This window comes from Heptranchias perlo, chromosome X (assembly GCF_035084215.1).
Source record: "Heptranchias perlo isolate sHepPer1 chromosome X, sHepPer1.hap1, whole genome shotgun sequence".
Classification (NCBI taxonomy): Eukaryota; Metazoa; Chordata; class Chondrichthyes; order Hexanchiformes; family Hexanchidae; genus Heptranchias; species Heptranchias perlo.
This window is the reverse complement of record NC_090370.1, coordinates 25,784,995-25,802,922: the sequence shown is the minus strand read 5'-3', so window position 1 is coordinate 25,802,922 and position 17,928 is coordinate 25,784,995. Positions and strand designations below refer to the sequence as shown.

The following is a 17,928-nucleotide window of genomic DNA, read 5'->3' as shown; positions in this document are numbered from 1 at the left end:
GGAAGATAGATCAGCACATGAGAGAGAAAGGAATAGAAGGATATGCCGATAGGGTTAGATGAAGTAAGGAAGGAGGAGGCGCGTGAGCAGCATAAACGCCGGCATCAGAGCAATTGGGCCGAATGGCCTGTTTCTGTGCCGTAGTTTCGATGTAACTCGATGTAAAGGCTCTTTTCAGAGCCACCCACTGTATCTGTGAAAGGACTGGTTACTGTCTGAAGGGAGACGCTGATATCATGCTACCAGTGCTGCTTTGAGCTGCTTTTGTCTCGGTGTGGACGAGATGAGGTATTAATGGGACTGGAGTCGGGGCACCGACCACAGTCCGGTACTTTAAACGGTAACTTATGGACCCCATGCTGGGCTCGTAAAGCATCACCAGAACTGCTCGACTTACCTTTCTCCATCTGCGGGATTCAGCGCTTCACTCCGTTTCTGTTCTATTTTGTTGGATTATTTACATAACGCATCAAACTCACTGGGGAATCACTGAAATGTAACTCTGTACAGAAACAAATAACAGTGAACGGCCTGGTGCCCAGGAGATCAGAAATATTACTCGCCTTTCGCTTTGTTGACTGGTAAACCGTGTTTCGAGTCCACCAACCCGCGTTGGTTCCATATGGGGATCATGTCCAGCACTGGAGAGAGAGACAGAGCCTGTCAGTCTTACACTTCCTATCAGTGTGTTCATATCACGCTCAATATCTGTATCCAACCTTCATATCCAGCATCAGAGAGTGAGAGAGAAAGGGAGACAAATACGGTGACAGAGCGAGCGGAGAGGCACAGTGCCACAGTATCAGTTCCAGACTGACCTGTGAGGTTGCGCTTTATCCAGAAAATCCCGTTGGAGAGACAGAAGATGCATTCTTATCTCTCACTGATATACCAGAGACGGACACACTATTAATCCCACACTCAGGGACAGTACAGAGAGTGACAAAAACAATGTGGGCCGAATTTAACCCTCTCTTGCCTGTTGCACTATATTCGGTTTTGCAGACCAGTTCCGTTCGCTATTACTCTCAGTGTCCGTGAGTTTCACTCTGATTACATTAATCTGGGACTGTTGCAGTCTGATGTTAATCCCACACGGTCCCAGCAAATACACCGACTCCCATTTTTCTCCCATGTTTCTCCAGGATTGGTTTGAGAAATCCTGCCTTCAGTTTCGGAGTCACACGTTACTAAATTAGTAAAGGGGCCAAGAATGAACAGAACCCATTGGCTCATTTCAAAACGTCCCACTTTATCTGTAAAAGCCCCTTTACAATCAAAATATACCGAGAGAAACAGCAGGGATGGAAACATCTAGTTTAATAGTTGGAGATTGTAAAGTCAGTCTGGATTCCAGCGTTCGGCACTGGTGGAATCCCATCTGTTTCCCATTCTGGTGCCTGTTCCTGCACTGCCTGTGGACCCCATTCCCTCTGACCTTTCCCCCACTTCCTTTGCTCAGACTCTGAAAAATTCCAATTGGGGAAAGTTTCCATCGATTTTTGCATTGGGAATTAAACCAGATATCTGCGCATGCGTGACTCAGCCCCGCCCCCAGCGCTGTTTGCTGGTGAGCAGAAGAGCGCATGCGCGCTCCCCTCCCCCAGCTCGGCCTGTGGGCGCCATTCCCTCAGTGAGCGGAAGAAGATGGTTAAAAACAGCCGGGAATGGAGAGATCACGGCCCCCGGGGGAAGGGAGCAAAGAGCAGCCTCGTTACAGCAGCTCATCGCTTCGGGACCGTGTCCGCAGATGGGCTCAGAGATCGGCATTGAGTCCGGGGGAAGGTCAGGGGGAGTCCGGGGGCTGTTTGTAAGAGGCGGAGTGGATCAGGAACTGGTCCCGGAACATGGAGTGAGAGGGGGAAGGGAGAGGTCATTCTCGGGCTGTGTGTGTCCAGGGTGAGGGAGAGAGAATGGGAAGAACCTGCTATTAAAACCATTGCTGCTTTCTCTCCCCAAACCAGGAGTGAATGGTGCTGGTTTAGTTCCAGTCTCACTCTGTTTATTGTTATTGGACAGTGAAGAGTGGAAACAGATGTGGGGAGTGAAACAAAGAGCATCAATTGCAGGCACCAGGTGAGAAGTGTGAAGGACACATTTTGAACAGCGGCTGTTTGCTTTCAGTTGAACGGTTAGTCCCATGGGAGAGGGGATTAGAAACCTGACCTGCACAAAGCTCCCTGCCCCATCGGGTAGTCCCATTCATGCATCAGTGCAGGGGTTGGGTTGTGTCTGGATGTTACTAAATTATTTTAAAACCGCCCAACACACCTGGTGTACAGAAGCTGAGAGCTGCAGTACTGCAGTGGAGTTAGACACTGACACTCTTTGTATCACTGGAAATCATTTGTGAACATTAAAAATAATTATTAACAGAGATATTAAACTGATCACTTTTGCATTTTCTACCTCACTTGTTCTTGAGTTACAAGAGATACGTTTCTTTCTACAGGCAAATATTTGAAGGATCCAGAATGAATGTGAAGTTTCCTCCACCCGAGGCAAAGGAACAGTGCAGCCAGCTCCTTCTCACACACAGTCGGTATATTATCACTCACAGAGCACAGAGACACAGACAGTTCATCAGGTCCACAGTCTCAGACAGCAGAAGCGGTCAGTCCCACACTGATCCCAGGTTCCAGAGACACATTTTCAATCCAACAGTCAGACAGAGCAGGTGAGGCAGACGCTGTTTCCATTTCCCCCGAACTCAGTCCTGCTGACAGGAAGATACAAAAATCCCAGTCCAAAGTCACGCTTTCAGGATGTCAATTTCACAAAAGGGCAACATTAGCCATGGATTAAATACCAGATACCCCGAGATTATCATAGAAGTTACAACATGGAAACAGGCCCTTCGGCCCAACATGTCCATGTCGCCCAGTTTATACCACTAAGCTAGACCCAATTGCCTGCACTTGGCCCATATCCCTCTATACCCATCTTACCCATGTCACTGTCCAAATGCTTTTTAAAAGACAAAATTGTACCCGCTTTGACTACTGCCTCTGGCAGCTCGTTCCAGACAATCACCACCCTTTGAGTGAAAAAATTGCCCCTCTGGACCCTTTTGTATCTCTCCCCTCTCACCTTAAATCTCTGCCCCCTCGTTATAGACTCTCCTACCTTTGGGAAAAGATTTTGACTATCTACCTTATCTATGGCCCTCATTATTTTATGGACTTCTATAAGATCACCCCTAGAACTCCTACTCTCCAGGGAAAAAAGTCTCAGTCTATCTAACCTCTCCCTAAAGTCAAACCATCAAGTCCCGGTAGCATCCCAGTAAATCTTTTCTGCACTCTTTCTAGTTTAATAATATCCTTTCTATAATAGGGTGACCAGAACTGTACACAGTATTCCAAATGTGGCCTTACTAATGTCTTGTACAACTTCAACAAGACATCCCAACTCCTGTATTCAATGTTCTGACCAATGAAACCAAGCATGCTGAATGCCTTCTTCACCACCCTATCCACCTGTGACTCCACTTTCAAGGAGCTATGAACCTGTACTCCAAGATCTCTTTGTTCTATAACTCTCCCCAACGCCCGACCATTAACGGAGTAGGTCCTGGCCTGATTCGATCTACCAAAATGCATCACCTCACATTTATCTAAATTAAACTCGATCTGCCTTTCATCGGCCCACTGGCCCAATTTATCAAGATCCCGTTGCAATCCTAGATAACCTTCTTCACTGTCCACAATGCAACCAATCTTGGTGTCATCTGCAAACTTACTAACCATGCCTCCTAAATTCTCATCCAAATCATTAATATACATAACAAATAACAGCGGAAGCAGCACCGATCCCTGAGGCACACCGCTGGTCACAGGCCTCCAGTTTGAAAAACAACCCTCCACAACCACCCTCTGTCTTCTGTCGCCAAGCCAATTTTTTATCCAATTGGCTACCTCACCTTGGATCCCGTGAAATTTAACTTTATATAACAACCGACCAAATTGAATACCAGCCCAGAACTCTCACACACACGTGAGTTTAATTAATGCAGTATCCATTTGAATAGCGTATCAAGAGATACAAATTGCAAGTCAAAGCTCATGTACAGTATCAGATTGAGAAATGCTGTGACAGTGTAACCTGAGAAACAAATTAGATACCAGTTTATAATATACTCATAGTACGAGATTTAAAGATACAGTATCAATTCTATTAGCACAGACTGAGATACACATTACACATGAGTCCAAAAATATTCTCAAATAAAATTTAGAGATGCAGTATCAATTCCTTTCGTGCAGACAGATCTACACATTATAGACCAATTCCAAAATGTCACCATATCATTTTGAAAGATACATTATCATTCACAATATTACTCACAGAGATACAGGTTTAATAGGAGTTCAAAAAGCACACAAACTATCAGATTAAAAGCTCCAGCATCAAATTCTAAAGTGTGTCCATATTTACCAATTAAATAATGAGAAAAACTATTTAAGCATTAAGGTACTAATCCTACAATATTGAACATGATAATGTAATCTGAGAGAATAACTATGTACAGATACAGAATGAATCTCTCACACAGATACAGTACAGAGACACACAGACACAGAATGAATCCCACACTCACATACAGTACGAGAGACAGACAGACACAGAGTAAGTACCACACTCAAATATGGTACCAGACATGATAGATACAGAATGAATCCCACACAGGCATACAGCACCAAGGACTGACAGGTACTGAGTTCATCCCACAATCTCATAAAGCACTAGGGACTGAGAGGTAAAGTATGAATCCCACACTCACACACTGTACCAGAGACTGACAGATACAGAATGAATCCCACACTCACACACAGCACCAGAGACAGACAAATACAGAATGAATCCCACACTCACAAACAGTACCAGAGACTGACAGATACAGAATTAATCCCACATTCACACACAGCACCAGAGACAGACAGATACAGAATGAATCCCACACTCACACACAGTACCAGAGACTGACAGATACTGAATGAATCCCACACTCACACACAGTAACTGAGACTGACAGATACAGAATGAATCCCACACTCACACACAGTACCTGAGAATGACAGATACAGAATGAATCCCATACTAACTTACAGTATGAGAAACTGCATATATGGATGTAATTCAACACCCACACACAGTACGAGAGAATGTATATACTGAATGAATCCCACAGTTAAATAGAGTACCAGGGAGTGACAGATGCAGCATGAATCCCACACTCACACGCAGTACCAGAGACTGAGAGATACAAAGTGAATCTCATAGTCACCAACATTAGTGCAGGCTGAGTTACAAATTACGTACCAGAGCAAAAATCTCATTGTGTCAGATTGAAAGATACAGTATCAAATCCACTAGTGCAGACTGAGCTACATATTAGATATATTGGTAAATACTCATAGAGTATTATACTGAAATAAACAGTATCAATACCATTGATACAGACTGAGCTACACATTACATACTCGTTCAAAAACCTCAAATGTTCAGACTGGAAGATACTGAATTAAAGAATGAATCCCACACTGAGATAAAGTACCAGGGACTGACAGACACAGAATGAATCCCACACTCACACACAGTATCAGAGACTGACAGATACAGAATGAATCCATCACTGATATATAGTACCCCTGAGACTGAGAGATGCAGAATATACCCCATGCTCACAGCCAGTACCAGAGACTGACAGATATAGAATGAATCCTGCACTCACATACAGTACCAGGAACAGAATGAATCTCACTCATGCACAGTACCAGAGTCTGACAGTTGTGGAATGAATCTCACACTCACACACAGCATCAGAGACTGACAGATACAGAATGAATCCCACACTCACACACAGTTCCAGAGTCTGACAGTTGTAGAATGAATCTCACACTCACGCAAAGTACCAGAGTCTGACAGATACAGAATGAATCTCACACTCGCATTACTGCGGACTGAGCTACACATTACATACCAGTCCAAAAATCTCATAGGGTCAGATTGAAAGATACAGTATCAATTCCATTGGTGCAGACTGAGCTACATATTCGATATATTGGTAAAATACTCGTGTTATACTGAAATAAACATTATCAATACCATTGGTACAGACTGAGCTACACATTACATACGAGTCCAAAAATCAAATAGATGATCAGACTGGAAGATATCGTTTAAATTCTATTAGCTTAACATTATATAACAGTCCAACAATCTCATACACTTTTAGACTGAAAGATACCGTATCGATTCTATTAGTGCAGACTGAGCCACACATTATAGAGCAGTCCAACAATCTCATACAATATCAGACTCAAAGATACAATATCGATTCCATTAGCACAGACTGAGCTATATGTTACTCACCAGTCCAAATATCTCATACAGTGTTAGACTCAGATGCAGAATTAATCCCATTATTGCAGTTTGAACGACACATTATATACCAGTCCAGTAATTTCAACGTGAACAGATTGAAAGGTACATTATCATTCACAATAGAGTTCAGAGATTAAGATGTAACACTGAGCCAAAACTCACACATGGTGCTTGATTAAAGAAAATCGAAAAGTGTATCTATATTAACAAATCAAATACTCGACGAAGAAGTGTATCTACTTTGAAGTGGTAAAGATACAGTTTCAAATACGATACTGTAAACTGAAATAAGAACCCAAAATGAATCCAGACTTGCACATTGTCTCAGAGACTGAATTACAGAATGAATCCCTCACTGAGATAAAGTAGCAGAGAATGGCAGATACAGAATGTATCCCCCCCACACACAGACAGTACCAGAGACTTGACAGATACAGAATTATTCCCAAACTCACATAAAGCACTTGAGACTGACAGATACAGAACGAATCCATCACTTATATTTCGTACCTGAGAGTTACAGATGCAGAATATACCCCATGCTCACACTCAGCACCAGAGACTGACAGATACAGAAAGAATCCCAAACTCACGCACAGTACCAGAGACAGACAGATACACAATAAACCCCACTCTCATATCCAGTACCTGAGACTGACCTCTAATGGACGTAAGCGAGAACTGTAAAAGAGCGGAACAAATTCACATGATCTGTCGTGGTGAGAGAAACAGGACAATGTGCATTGTGAGGAAAGTTTCTGTCCATAACTTTTACTCTCGAATTTTTGCACTTTTTGACAGTGAAAAATGAAGACAATTTATTCATAATAAAGTTTTTGTTCCACTCGTTCAATAGTTGTGAATTTGCCACATTATATTTCACTGTACATTGCGCAGTATTTCTCTCTGATTTCTCAGGACACGATTTACATTGTTCCTCTATCCCATTTAGACTGTAATTTTTCAAGCAGTATTTGGCCTCCTTATTCCCTCCAGCGAAATGCAGCACCGCAAACCTTTCGATATTGAAATTCACTGGCCATTTACACAGACGTTCTGCAAGTTTATTTTGCCGCTGTCTTCCTCAGTATTGACAATACCTCCTAAATCAACGACAAGAATTTAACACTGCGTTACAACTAATGTTTGGTCTAACAAAATGTACTTGCAGCTCGCCTCCATTCCCAATTTTTCTAAATCCCACTCGTGCAATATAATGTGAAGAATTAGTTTCTGCTCTGTCCCTCTCTCATCTTCAAACTTCAATGTCCCGGGGTTTGGGGACATCTACTGGCCGGAAGCAGAACTGGTCGGAACAAATTGCTGAAACCGGACAATGTGCAGTGTGAGCGTGTTTGTGATTGGTGGCAGGTACTAAATCTGATTTTTTAAACCTGCCCATTAACCTGTAGTGTTTGTTTCTGAAAAGTAAACAGAGCCGGACAGTAAGGATATGGGGAGTTATACAAAGAGCATCTATGGCAGATATCAGGTGAGAAGGTTGAAGGACACATTTTAAACAGCGTCTGTTTTGTTTCGGTTCAATGGTTTGTCCCAAGGGAGTGGGAAACAGAAATCTGATATGATCAAAGGTCCCCGCCCCATCGGGTATTCCCATTCATGGATCAGTGCAGGGGTTGGGTTGTGTCTGGATGTCACTAAATTGTTGTAAAACTGCCCAACACACCTGGTGTGCAGAAGCTGAGAGCTGCAGTACTGCAGTGGAGTCAGACACTGACACTGTTTGTATCGCTGGTTTTCATTTGTGGTTATTACAATGATTATTAACGGAGAGATTCAATTGATCACTTTTGTATTTTCTATTTCACCTGTTCTTGAATTACAAGAGAATCTTTTTCTTCCGACAGTCAAATCCTTGAAGGACCCAGAATCAGTGTGATGTTTCCTCCACCCGAGCCACAAGGAGCAGTCAGTGCAGCCAGCTCCTTCTCACACACAGTAAGTACATTATCACTCACAGAGCACAGAGACACAGACAGGTCATCAGTCCCACAGTCTCAGACAGCGGAAGTAGTCAGTCCCACACTGATCCCAATCCAACAGTGAAACAGAGCAGGAGAGACAGATGTAATTTCCATTTCACAACGACTCAGTACTGCTGACCGGCAGATAAATAATTCCCAGTCCAAAATCACACCCAGTATCAGATTGAAAGGCACTTTGTCAATCTCACATTAGTTCAGCCTTAGCTACAAATTAAATACCAGATAGAACTGACACATTGGACTGATTGATCGGTACAGAATGAATCACAATCATGCACCCCAAGATTCAAATTAAATACCAGCCCACAACTCACACTCATTATAAGTTTAAAGATGCAGTATTCATGCCACTATTGTACACTGAGATACAAATTAGATACCAGTTCAGATGTTACCCATATTTGACTCACATATATGTCCAAAAACCTCATAGTGTCAGAATGAAATGTACAGTTTCAATTCATTCACTGCAGACTGAGGTACACATTAGATACCAGTCCAAAATTCTCATACAGTATAAGACTGAAAGACACAGTATCAACCCCAATTGTGCAGACTGAGCAACACATCACATACCAGTCCAAAAATCACAGTGCCAAGTTGAATGATACAGTATAACTTCCATAAGTGCAGATTGAGCTACACATTATATACAAGACCAATATTCACATAAATTATTGTACTGGAAGGTACAGTATCATTCCCATTCGTGCAGACTGAGGTACACATTAGTTACCTGTCCAAAAATCACATTGTGTCAAACTGAAAGTACAGTATCAATTCCTTTACTGCATACAGACGTTCACATCAGATACCTGTCCAAAAATCGGGTACAATATCAGACTGAAAGATATGGTATCGATGTGATTAGTACAGACTGACCTACATGTTACATACCAGTATAGAAATCTCACACAGTATCAGACTGTAAGATACAGCATCAATCCCATTAGTGCAGACTGAGGTATACATTAGATTCAAGTCCAAAAGTCACATTCAGTAACAAATTGAAAGATACAGTATCAATTCCATTAGTGCAGACTGAACTACACCTTACTGTGTAATATATTTAGGCTGGTTTGTATCAGATTGAAAGGTACAGTATAAATTCCATTAGTGCAGACTGAGCTACACATTATATACCGTCCAAAAATCTGATACTTTATCAAACTGAAACATACAGCATGAATCCTATTAATGTAGGCTAAGCTACACATTACAAACGAGACCAAAAATCTCTTGCAGTGTCTGACTGAAAGTTGGAATGTTAATTCCATTCGTGCAGACTGAACCACACATTACACACCAGTCCAAAAATCTCATACAGTGTCAGACTGAAAGAAAGAGTGTCAATTCCATGAGTACAGAGTGAGCTGCACCTTACACACGAGTCCAAATATCTCATACCGTGTCAGACTGAAAGAAAGAGTGTCAATTCCATTAGTACTGACTGAGCTACACCATAAATACCAGTCCAATAATTTCACAGTAAAAGACTGAAGTGTACATTATCTTCACAGAGATTAAGATATAATCCGACAAAAAACTCCCACACGTTGTTTGATTGAAACAAAATCCAAAAGTGTATCCATATTTACAAATTAATGCTACACAAAAGATTTGCATAAATTAGTGAATTAAAGATACAGTTTCAAGCACCATACTGCAGCCTGAAATAAGAATACAGAACGAATCCAGACTTGCACTTTGCCCAGAGACTGAGGTACAGAATGAATCCAACACTGAGATAAAATACCAGAGATTGACAGAGACAGAATGAATCCCACACTCACACACATTCCCACAGATTGACAGATACAGAATGAATCCCACACTCGCAGACTGAACTGGCGACTGACGGATACAGAATGAATATCACGCTCACATACAGTACCAGAAACTGACAGACAGAGAATTACTCTCACACTCACATACAATCTGACATCGACTGGCCATAAGTGAGAACTGTAACAGAGCGGAAGAAATTCACATTATCTGTCGTTGTTTCAGATTCAGGACAATGTGCAATGTGAGGAAATAGTTTCTCTCTGTAACTTCTACTCTCATATTTTTTCATGTTTTTCAGTGAAAAATTAGACAATTGATTCATAATAAAGTTTTTGTTTTGCTCATTCGAAAGTTGCCCCATTATATTTCACTCTCCATTGCACAATATTTCTGTCTGATTTCTCAGGACACGATTTATATTAATTCAAATAAACCGAACTGAAGCACAAATAAAAACTGAGCGCAAATCTGGAAGGTTCAACGGCGACCGTCAAAAGTGAAAGGGACAAAATACAGAAAAAATTAAAACCGAAAATGCTGGAAAGACTCAGCAGGTCCGGCAGCACCTGTGGAGAAGGGAGGCTCGGGTTAACGGTTCAGGACGATGACCCTTCAATAGATCAGAAAGGTTAATCCGATATAATTTAAATAAGGAAAAGGAATCATCAGAGGAAAAACTTCCGAAAATCAATTAATTTCACTGAATCCGAGCAATTGTGTCTCGTATCCACCGTACAGATCAGGGCAAGTAATAATACAAAGGAACAGAGTTAAATTCAACATTATGCGGGAAATAAATGAATTTTAAAAGTATTTTTAATATAAATTAAACCCGTTTGTGTTTTGGAAACACTGTCCCTCTGAACATCATCAAATTCAGTTCCAGTCTTGGTGTTTCTGAATTCAGCGTGCTGGGATTCAAACCTGTTGGAATTAACTGCTTGGAAGGCAGCTATACTCACCATTATAGCGCCTTATTTCACCAGGAGGGAGAAGTCGAGTGTTTCTGTGGAGTTTCGGACTGAATTGCTCCCTTTGGGTTTCTGGCATTTTAATCATAGACAATAAATAGTTCCCAAACATCAGCCCCTGAACAGACACAACAAGCTGGTGGAATTTCTCATTCATAGATATTAAATAAGAGGATGGCAAAAACGAATAGGAAGAGGTTCGGAAGAAGTCACCAAAACAATTCGGGAAGCAAATTATCAAGGAATATAAAAAGAAATAGTAAATTATTCCACTGACACAAAAATAACAAAAGGAAAATCAGAATTGATTGAGTGCCACTAAGTGATGCACAAGATAAACTCACATGTAACGTCAGCGAAATGGCAGAAATGTTGAATTGTTACTTTGCCTCAGTATTTACCCGGGAGATTAACAGGGTGAATGTATTAGAGGAAGAGGTCAATAAAGATATCAAGGCATTTATGTTCGAAAGTGTGGTTAAACTCCTGGTCCAGATAGATTGCATCTGTGCATATTAAATGAAGCAAGGGAAGAGATAGCAGAGGCATTGTTACATGCATCGGAAAAAATCATCAAAAAAGGAATAGTGCCAGAGGACTGGATGACAGCTAATGTGATTCTTATATTTTAAAACAGGATGTAGAACAAGTCCAGGGAACATAAGACCAGTTAACTAAAGGTCGGTGGTCGGATTGATCATGGAATCCTTTACCCAATGAAGCAACAGAAAAACATCTAGAAACCGAAAATATAACAAAGAATACTCAGCACAGATTTCAGAAAAGGAAAGCTTAACAGTTTGGCCAAAGGTTTGACAGTTTAAATTACAGTTCGACAGAACTTACCTGCTTTACAATTCTATTCCTCTGGAAATAAACCTCTGTGTTTGCTTTTTTTATGGCCTTATCATCCTGTGCTGCTACTTTTAATCATTTATCAATCTGTACCCCGAAATCCCTTTGTTCTTCCACCCCATTTAGACTCTTAATTTCCAAGCAGTATGTGGCCTCCTTATTTCTCCGAGCAAAATGCACCACCTCACACCTTTTTATATGGAAATTCAATGGCCATTTCGACCGCCTTTCAGCAAGCTTATTAAAGTCTTCTTGTATTTTGTTGCATTATTCCTCAGTATAGGCTATAAACCCGAAATTAATTAAAAGCATTTAATACAGCATTACAACTAATGTTCTCCATTCCCAGTTTATCGAAATCCCACTCGTGCAATATAATGTGAAGAATTAGTTTCTGTTCTGTCCCTCTCTCATCTGCAAACTTCACTGTCCCGGGGTTTGGGGACATCTACTGGCCGGAAGCAAAACTGCAACAGTTCGGAACAAATTGCTGAAACCGGACAATGTGCAGTGTGAGCGTGTTTGTGATTGGTGGCAGATACTAAATCTGATTGGTTTCTTCAGATATCCAATCAGAGAATGAAAATAATGGACGACGTTGCATCACCCAATGACCCAATCACAATCATTAGCTTCCCCCATCCCTCATTACCATAGGGCTGTGGGGCTGCCGATTTAATCCGAGCTCGGAGCGGATTTGGGTCATTTCTGGGTCTGAAATTGAGTTTGAAAATGCCTGAGGACAAGAAAGCAGCTCCCAAGAAGGGCGCCAAGAAAACCTTGAATAAAGCACCAGTCAAAGGCGGCAAGAAGCGGAGAAAGTCGAGGAAGGAGAGTTACTCCATCTACATCTACAAAGTGATGAGGCAGGTTCACCCCGACACCGGCATCTCCTCCAAGGCCATGGGCATCATGAACTCCTTTGTGAACGACATTTTCGAGCGCATCGCGGGTGAGGCTTCCCGCCTGGCCCATTACAACAAGCGGGCGACCATCAGCTCCCGGGAGATCCAGACCGCCGTGCGCCTGCTGCTGCCCGGGGAACTGGCCAAGCACGCCGTGTCAGAAGGGACAAAGGCGGTGACCAAATACACCAGCTCCAAGTAAAACTCCACAATGAACTGAAAAAATTTTAAACACAAAGGCTCTTTTAAGAGCCACCCACAGTCTCTCTGAAGACGCTGTACCGACACCTCTGTGTGGAATCATTTTACTGTAGATAATTTGACACTGACGTTCTCTCTAACGGCAATTGATACCAGCTCAAATGCTAAATTTAAATCAGATAGATAGCTTTTGGCAACGAAAGGTATGAAGGGATATGGGCCAATGGCAGGTGTATGGAGTTAGATCACAGATCAGCCATGATCTTATCAAATGGTGGAGCAGGAAAGAGGGGCTGAATGGCCGACTCCCTGTTCCGATGTTCTTGTGCTTTTGAAATTTCTCTTGAAATCTGTAAGATTCTCTCAATCACTGCCCGGTATAATCAGTGGATCGCTTTTTTATTCAGTCCCAATAACTAAAAACGTGTCCTTGATCCTCTCATTCCCGCTCATATTCCGCCCCTTCCCCCGCATCTGCCCCATCAGAGCCGCTTTCAGGCGGTGGATTACACTTCAGTCATTTCTTTCTCCTTGTCACCTTTGTTTGCTCATTATTCGGGAATATCACTTTCAGAACCGCAATCCTTTGTAAAGCAGCAATCCCGAAAGGGTGTTCACACCGAGTGCAGAACAGTCTAAAGACTCTGTCACTGTTCGACTTCTTACACCAGGAGTCTCGGCTCCGGTTTCGATCGCGCTGCAGCTCCTGTGAACAGGGATCAATCCACAATCTGTGGTTTGTTACTTTTACAAAGATTGAGCTGGAATCTGTCCCGTTACAAAATGGGGCTTTATTCCCGCCCGATTGAAAGCGAACGGTGAATGAAGGCGGATTTTAACCGGATTGTAAAAGATTCTAGAAGTTGTGACGGGAAATGTGGAATAACAGAGTAAAAGGAGAGATTTTTAAATCTTTGTCTTTACGCGACATTATTTACTAAATCCGCTTCTTGTGTTGGAAATATATTGGCGGGCTTTTCAAATTTCATAAACTGTTCAGTTCGGTATTTTCCGCCCTTTTCTCATTGCCGGCTATTGATTGGTGAATAAAGCAGCTCTCTGATTGGTTCAACGAACAGCCCAATGAGATTGTGAATAGTTGGACCAATCACAAGTGCCCCCACTGTATTCCTCCAGCAGGTATAAAAAGGGCGAGTTCGGGAGGATTTCTTCATTCTTTGTGAAAGTGTTTGAGATTGTGAAAATGTCTGGAAGAGGAAAAACCGGCGGTAAAGCTCGGGCCAAGGCCAAGTCTCGCTCATCCCGGGCCGGACTGCAGTTCCCTGTGGGCCGTGTTCACAGGCACCTGCGAAAGGGGAACTACGCTGAACGTGTGGGTGCCGGAGCCCCGGTCTATCTGGCTGCTGTGCTCGAGTATCTGACGGCTGAAATCCTCGAGCTGGCCGGCAACGCGGCCCGGGACAACAAGAAGACCCGCATCATCCCCAGACACCTGCAACTCGCCATCCGCAACGACGAGGAGCTCAACAAGCTCCTGGGACGGGTGACCATCGCTCAGGGCGGGGTGCTGCCTAATATCCAGGCCGTGCTGCTGCCGAAGAAAACCAGCAATGTGAGCACCAAGAGCAAGTAAAGCGGCCAAGATTTAATCTGATAACCCAAAGGCTCTTTTCAGAGCCACCCACTGTATCTATGAAAGGGCTGGTTACTTTCTGAAGAGAGTCAGGTATTGATTTAATAAGGACTTGATTCCGATTCGAGAACTAATAATAACTTTTTCATCACAAATGATCCAGATCGGTCTGTTGAATTACTCGCTTCCGGACAGCAGATGTCGCCAACCTCCAATAGATTGATATTTGCAGTTTGTGTGGTGAATGAGACAAAATATCAAAATTGTCATTAAACTGGGCGGGTGTGATACAGAAATACCAGGGACGTTTGATCATCGGCATCAAGAGGCATTCTGTTGTGTTCCACCCAATATTATTTACAGTCTCATCCTCCGACAACACTTGCTCGGTCTGTATTATTTTACCCAGATTTGTATAGCAGAAGCTGACTGATGTGTTGATTATTGTGACAGCGATTACTGAATCAGTGAATCACATTTGTCTGTTATTGGATGTGAGCGAGGGAATTATTCTGTTCCTGTGTCAGTTACGACTTCTTGCCGCCGTTGGCTGGTGCTTTACTGAAGGATTTCTTGGCGCCCTTCTTGGGAGCTGTTTTCTTGTCCTCAGGCATTTTCAAACTCAATTTCTGACCCAGAAATGACCCAAATCCGCTCCGAGCTCGGATTCAATCGGCAGCCGCACAGCCCTATGCTAATGAAGGATGGGTGAAGGCAATGATTGTGATTGGACGGATGGGAGTGATGCCACTTTACATAGAAACATAGAAAATATGAGTAAGAGTCGGCCATTCCGCCCTTCGGGTCTGCTCCGCCATTCAAAATGATCATGGCTGATCGTCGAACTCAGTACACTGTTCCCGCTTTTTCCCCATATAGAAACATAGGAACAGGAGCAGGCCATTCAGCCCCTCCTGCCTGCTCTGCCATTTGATAAGATCATGGCTGATCTGTGTTCTAACTCCATGTACTCGCCTTTGGCCCATATCCCTTAATACCTTTGGTTGCCAAAAAGCTATCCATCTCAGATTTAAATTTAGCAATTGAACTAGTATCAACTGCCGTTTGCGGAAGAGAGTTCCAAACTTCTACCACCCTTTGTGTGGAGAAATGTTTTCTAATCTCGCTCCTGAAAGGTCTGGCTCTAATATCCCGTGATCCCTTTAGCAGTATGAAATATATCTATCTCATTCTTGAATACATCGAATGACTTTGCCTCCACTGCCTTCTGTGGTAGAGAATTCCACAGGTTCACCACCCTCTGTGTGAAGAAATTTCTCCTCATCTCGGTTCCAAATTGCATACCCCGTATCCTGAGACTCTGACCCCTGGTTCTGGACTCTCCAGCCATCGGGAACATCCTCCCTGCATCTAGTCTGTCTAGTCCTGTTAGAATTTTATATGTTTTGAAGAGATCACCTCTCATTCTTTTAACTCGAGTGAATACTGGCCGAGTCGACCCAATCTCTCCTCATACGTCAGTTCTGCCATCCCAGGAATCAGTCTGGTAAACCTTCGTTGCACTCCCTCCATGTCAAGGACATCCTTCCTCAGATAAGGAGACTAAAACTGCACACAATACTCCAGATGTGGTCTCACCAAGGCCCTGTATAACAGCAGTAAGACATCCCCAAAGACACACCTGTTTCTTTCACTCTCTGATTGATTTCTTGAGATATCCAATCAGATTTCGTACCTGCCACCAATCACAAACACGCTCACACTGCACATTGTCCGGTTTCAGCAATTTGTTCCGAACTGTTGCAGTTCTGCTTCCGACCAGTAGATGTCCCCAAACCCCGGGACAGTGAAGTTTGCAGATGAGAGAGGGACAGAACAGAAACTAATTCTTCACATTATATTGCACGAGTGGGATTTAGAAAAACTGGGAATGGAGACGAGCTGCAAGTACATTTTGTTAGACCAAACATTAGTTGTAATGATGTGGAGATGCCGGTGATGGACTGGGGTTGACAATTGTAAACAATTTTACAACACCAAGTTATAGTCCAGCAATTTTATTTTAAATTCACAAGCTTTCGGAGGCTTCCTCCTTCCTCAGGTAAATGTTCAGGAGCTCCTTGAAGCCTACGCATTTATACATATAGAACAATACATGGTGTTTACAGACTGCCCTGCAACTGCCCGTTGCCAAGTCAATCACCGTGTTCAGACAGAGAGGTGTCACCTGCAGAACCCCCGAATACACATTCAACAAAAAAACAAACAGGAAAAAAAAACAGAGAGAGGCAGAAACATCAGGAAGGCAGAGAAAGCCAGCAAATGACCCATTATATTAAAAACAGATAACATTTGTTCGCTGGTGGGGTAACGTGTAGCGTGACATGAACCCAAGATCCCGGTTGAGGCCGTCCTCATGGGTGCGGAACTTGGCTATCAATTTCTGCTCGACGATTTTGCGTTGTCGTGTGTTGTAATGCTGTGTTACATTGTTATAATTGATTTAGGGGGTTATAGTCAATACTGAGGAAGACTGCAACAAAGTAAGTTTGCAGAACGGCCGTGTAAATGAACACTGAATTTCAATATAGAAAGTGTGAGCTGGTGCATTTTGCCTGGGGAACAAGTTGGCCACATACTGCTTGGAAAATAAGAGTCTAAACGGGGGAGAGGAGTAATGTAAATCGAGCTGAGAAATCAGAGAGAAATACTGCGCAATGTACAGTGAAATATAACGGGGAAAATTCACAACTATTGAATAAGTAAAACAAAACTTTATTATGAATAAATTGTCCTCATTTTTCACGATCAAAATGTGCAAAAATACGAGAGTAGAAGTTACAGACAGAAACTTTCCTCACATTGCACATTGTCCTGATTCTGCAACCACGAGACAAAGTGAATTTGTTCCACTCTTTTACAGTTCTCGCTTACGTCCAGTAGAGGCCAGTCTCTGGTACTGAATATGAGAGTGGGGTTTATTCTGTATTTGTTGGTATCTGGTACTGTACATGAGTGTGGGATTTATTCTGTATCTGTCTGTCTCTTTTACTGTGTGTGAGTGTGGGGTTTGCTCTGTATCTGTCTGTCTCGGGTACTGTATGAGTGTGGGGTTTATTTTGTATTTGTCTGTCTCTGGTACTTTACATGAGAGTGGGATTCATTCTGCATCTCTCAGTCTCTTGTACTGTGTGTGAGTGTGGGATTCATTCTGCGCCTGTCTGTCTATGGTACTGTGTGTGAGTGTGGGGTTTATTCTG

General features: G+C 42.6%; 2 protein-coding genes and 1 long non-coding RNA gene across 3 annotated transcripts; all 3 read left to right on the top strand.

The window, feature by feature from the left end:
- The first annotated feature begins 1,604 nt into the window (after window positions 1-1,604).
- On the top strand, window positions 1,605-12,238 carry LOC137307113 (uncharacterized). The gene is made up of 4 exons (XR_010959041.1): window positions 1,605-2,076; window positions 2,453-2,677; window positions 8,256-8,346; window positions 11,790-12,238. It is a non-coding gene; the product is annotated as an uncharacterized lncRNA (long non-coding RNA).
- Window positions 12,239-12,739: 501 nt separating this feature from the next.
- LOC137307248 (histone H2B 1/2-like) lies at window positions 12,740-13,114 on the top strand. Its single transcript, XM_067976677.1, has one exon. It carries the CDS (start codon window positions 12,740-12,742, stop codon window positions 13,112-13,114), a length of 375 nt encoding a protein of 124 aa, XP_067832778.1.
- Window positions 13,115-14,317: 1,203 nt separating this feature from the next.
- LOC137307112 (histone H2A.J-like) lies at window positions 14,318-14,707 on the top strand. Its single transcript, XM_067976432.1, has one exon. It carries the CDS (start codon window positions 14,318-14,320, stop codon window positions 14,705-14,707), a length of 390 nt encoding a protein of 129 aa, XP_067832533.1.
- Window positions 14,708-17,928: the final 3,221 nt, after the last annotated feature.

Coding starts and splice junctions, on each gene's coding strand:
- LOC137307248 (XM_067976677.1), top strand. CDS start 12,740: ATGCCTGAGGACAAGAAAGCAGCTCCCAAGAAGGGCGCCAAGAAAACC.
- LOC137307112 (XM_067976432.1), top strand. CDS start 14,318: ATGTCTGGAAGAGGAAAAACCGGCGGTAAAGCTCGGGCCAAGGCCAAG.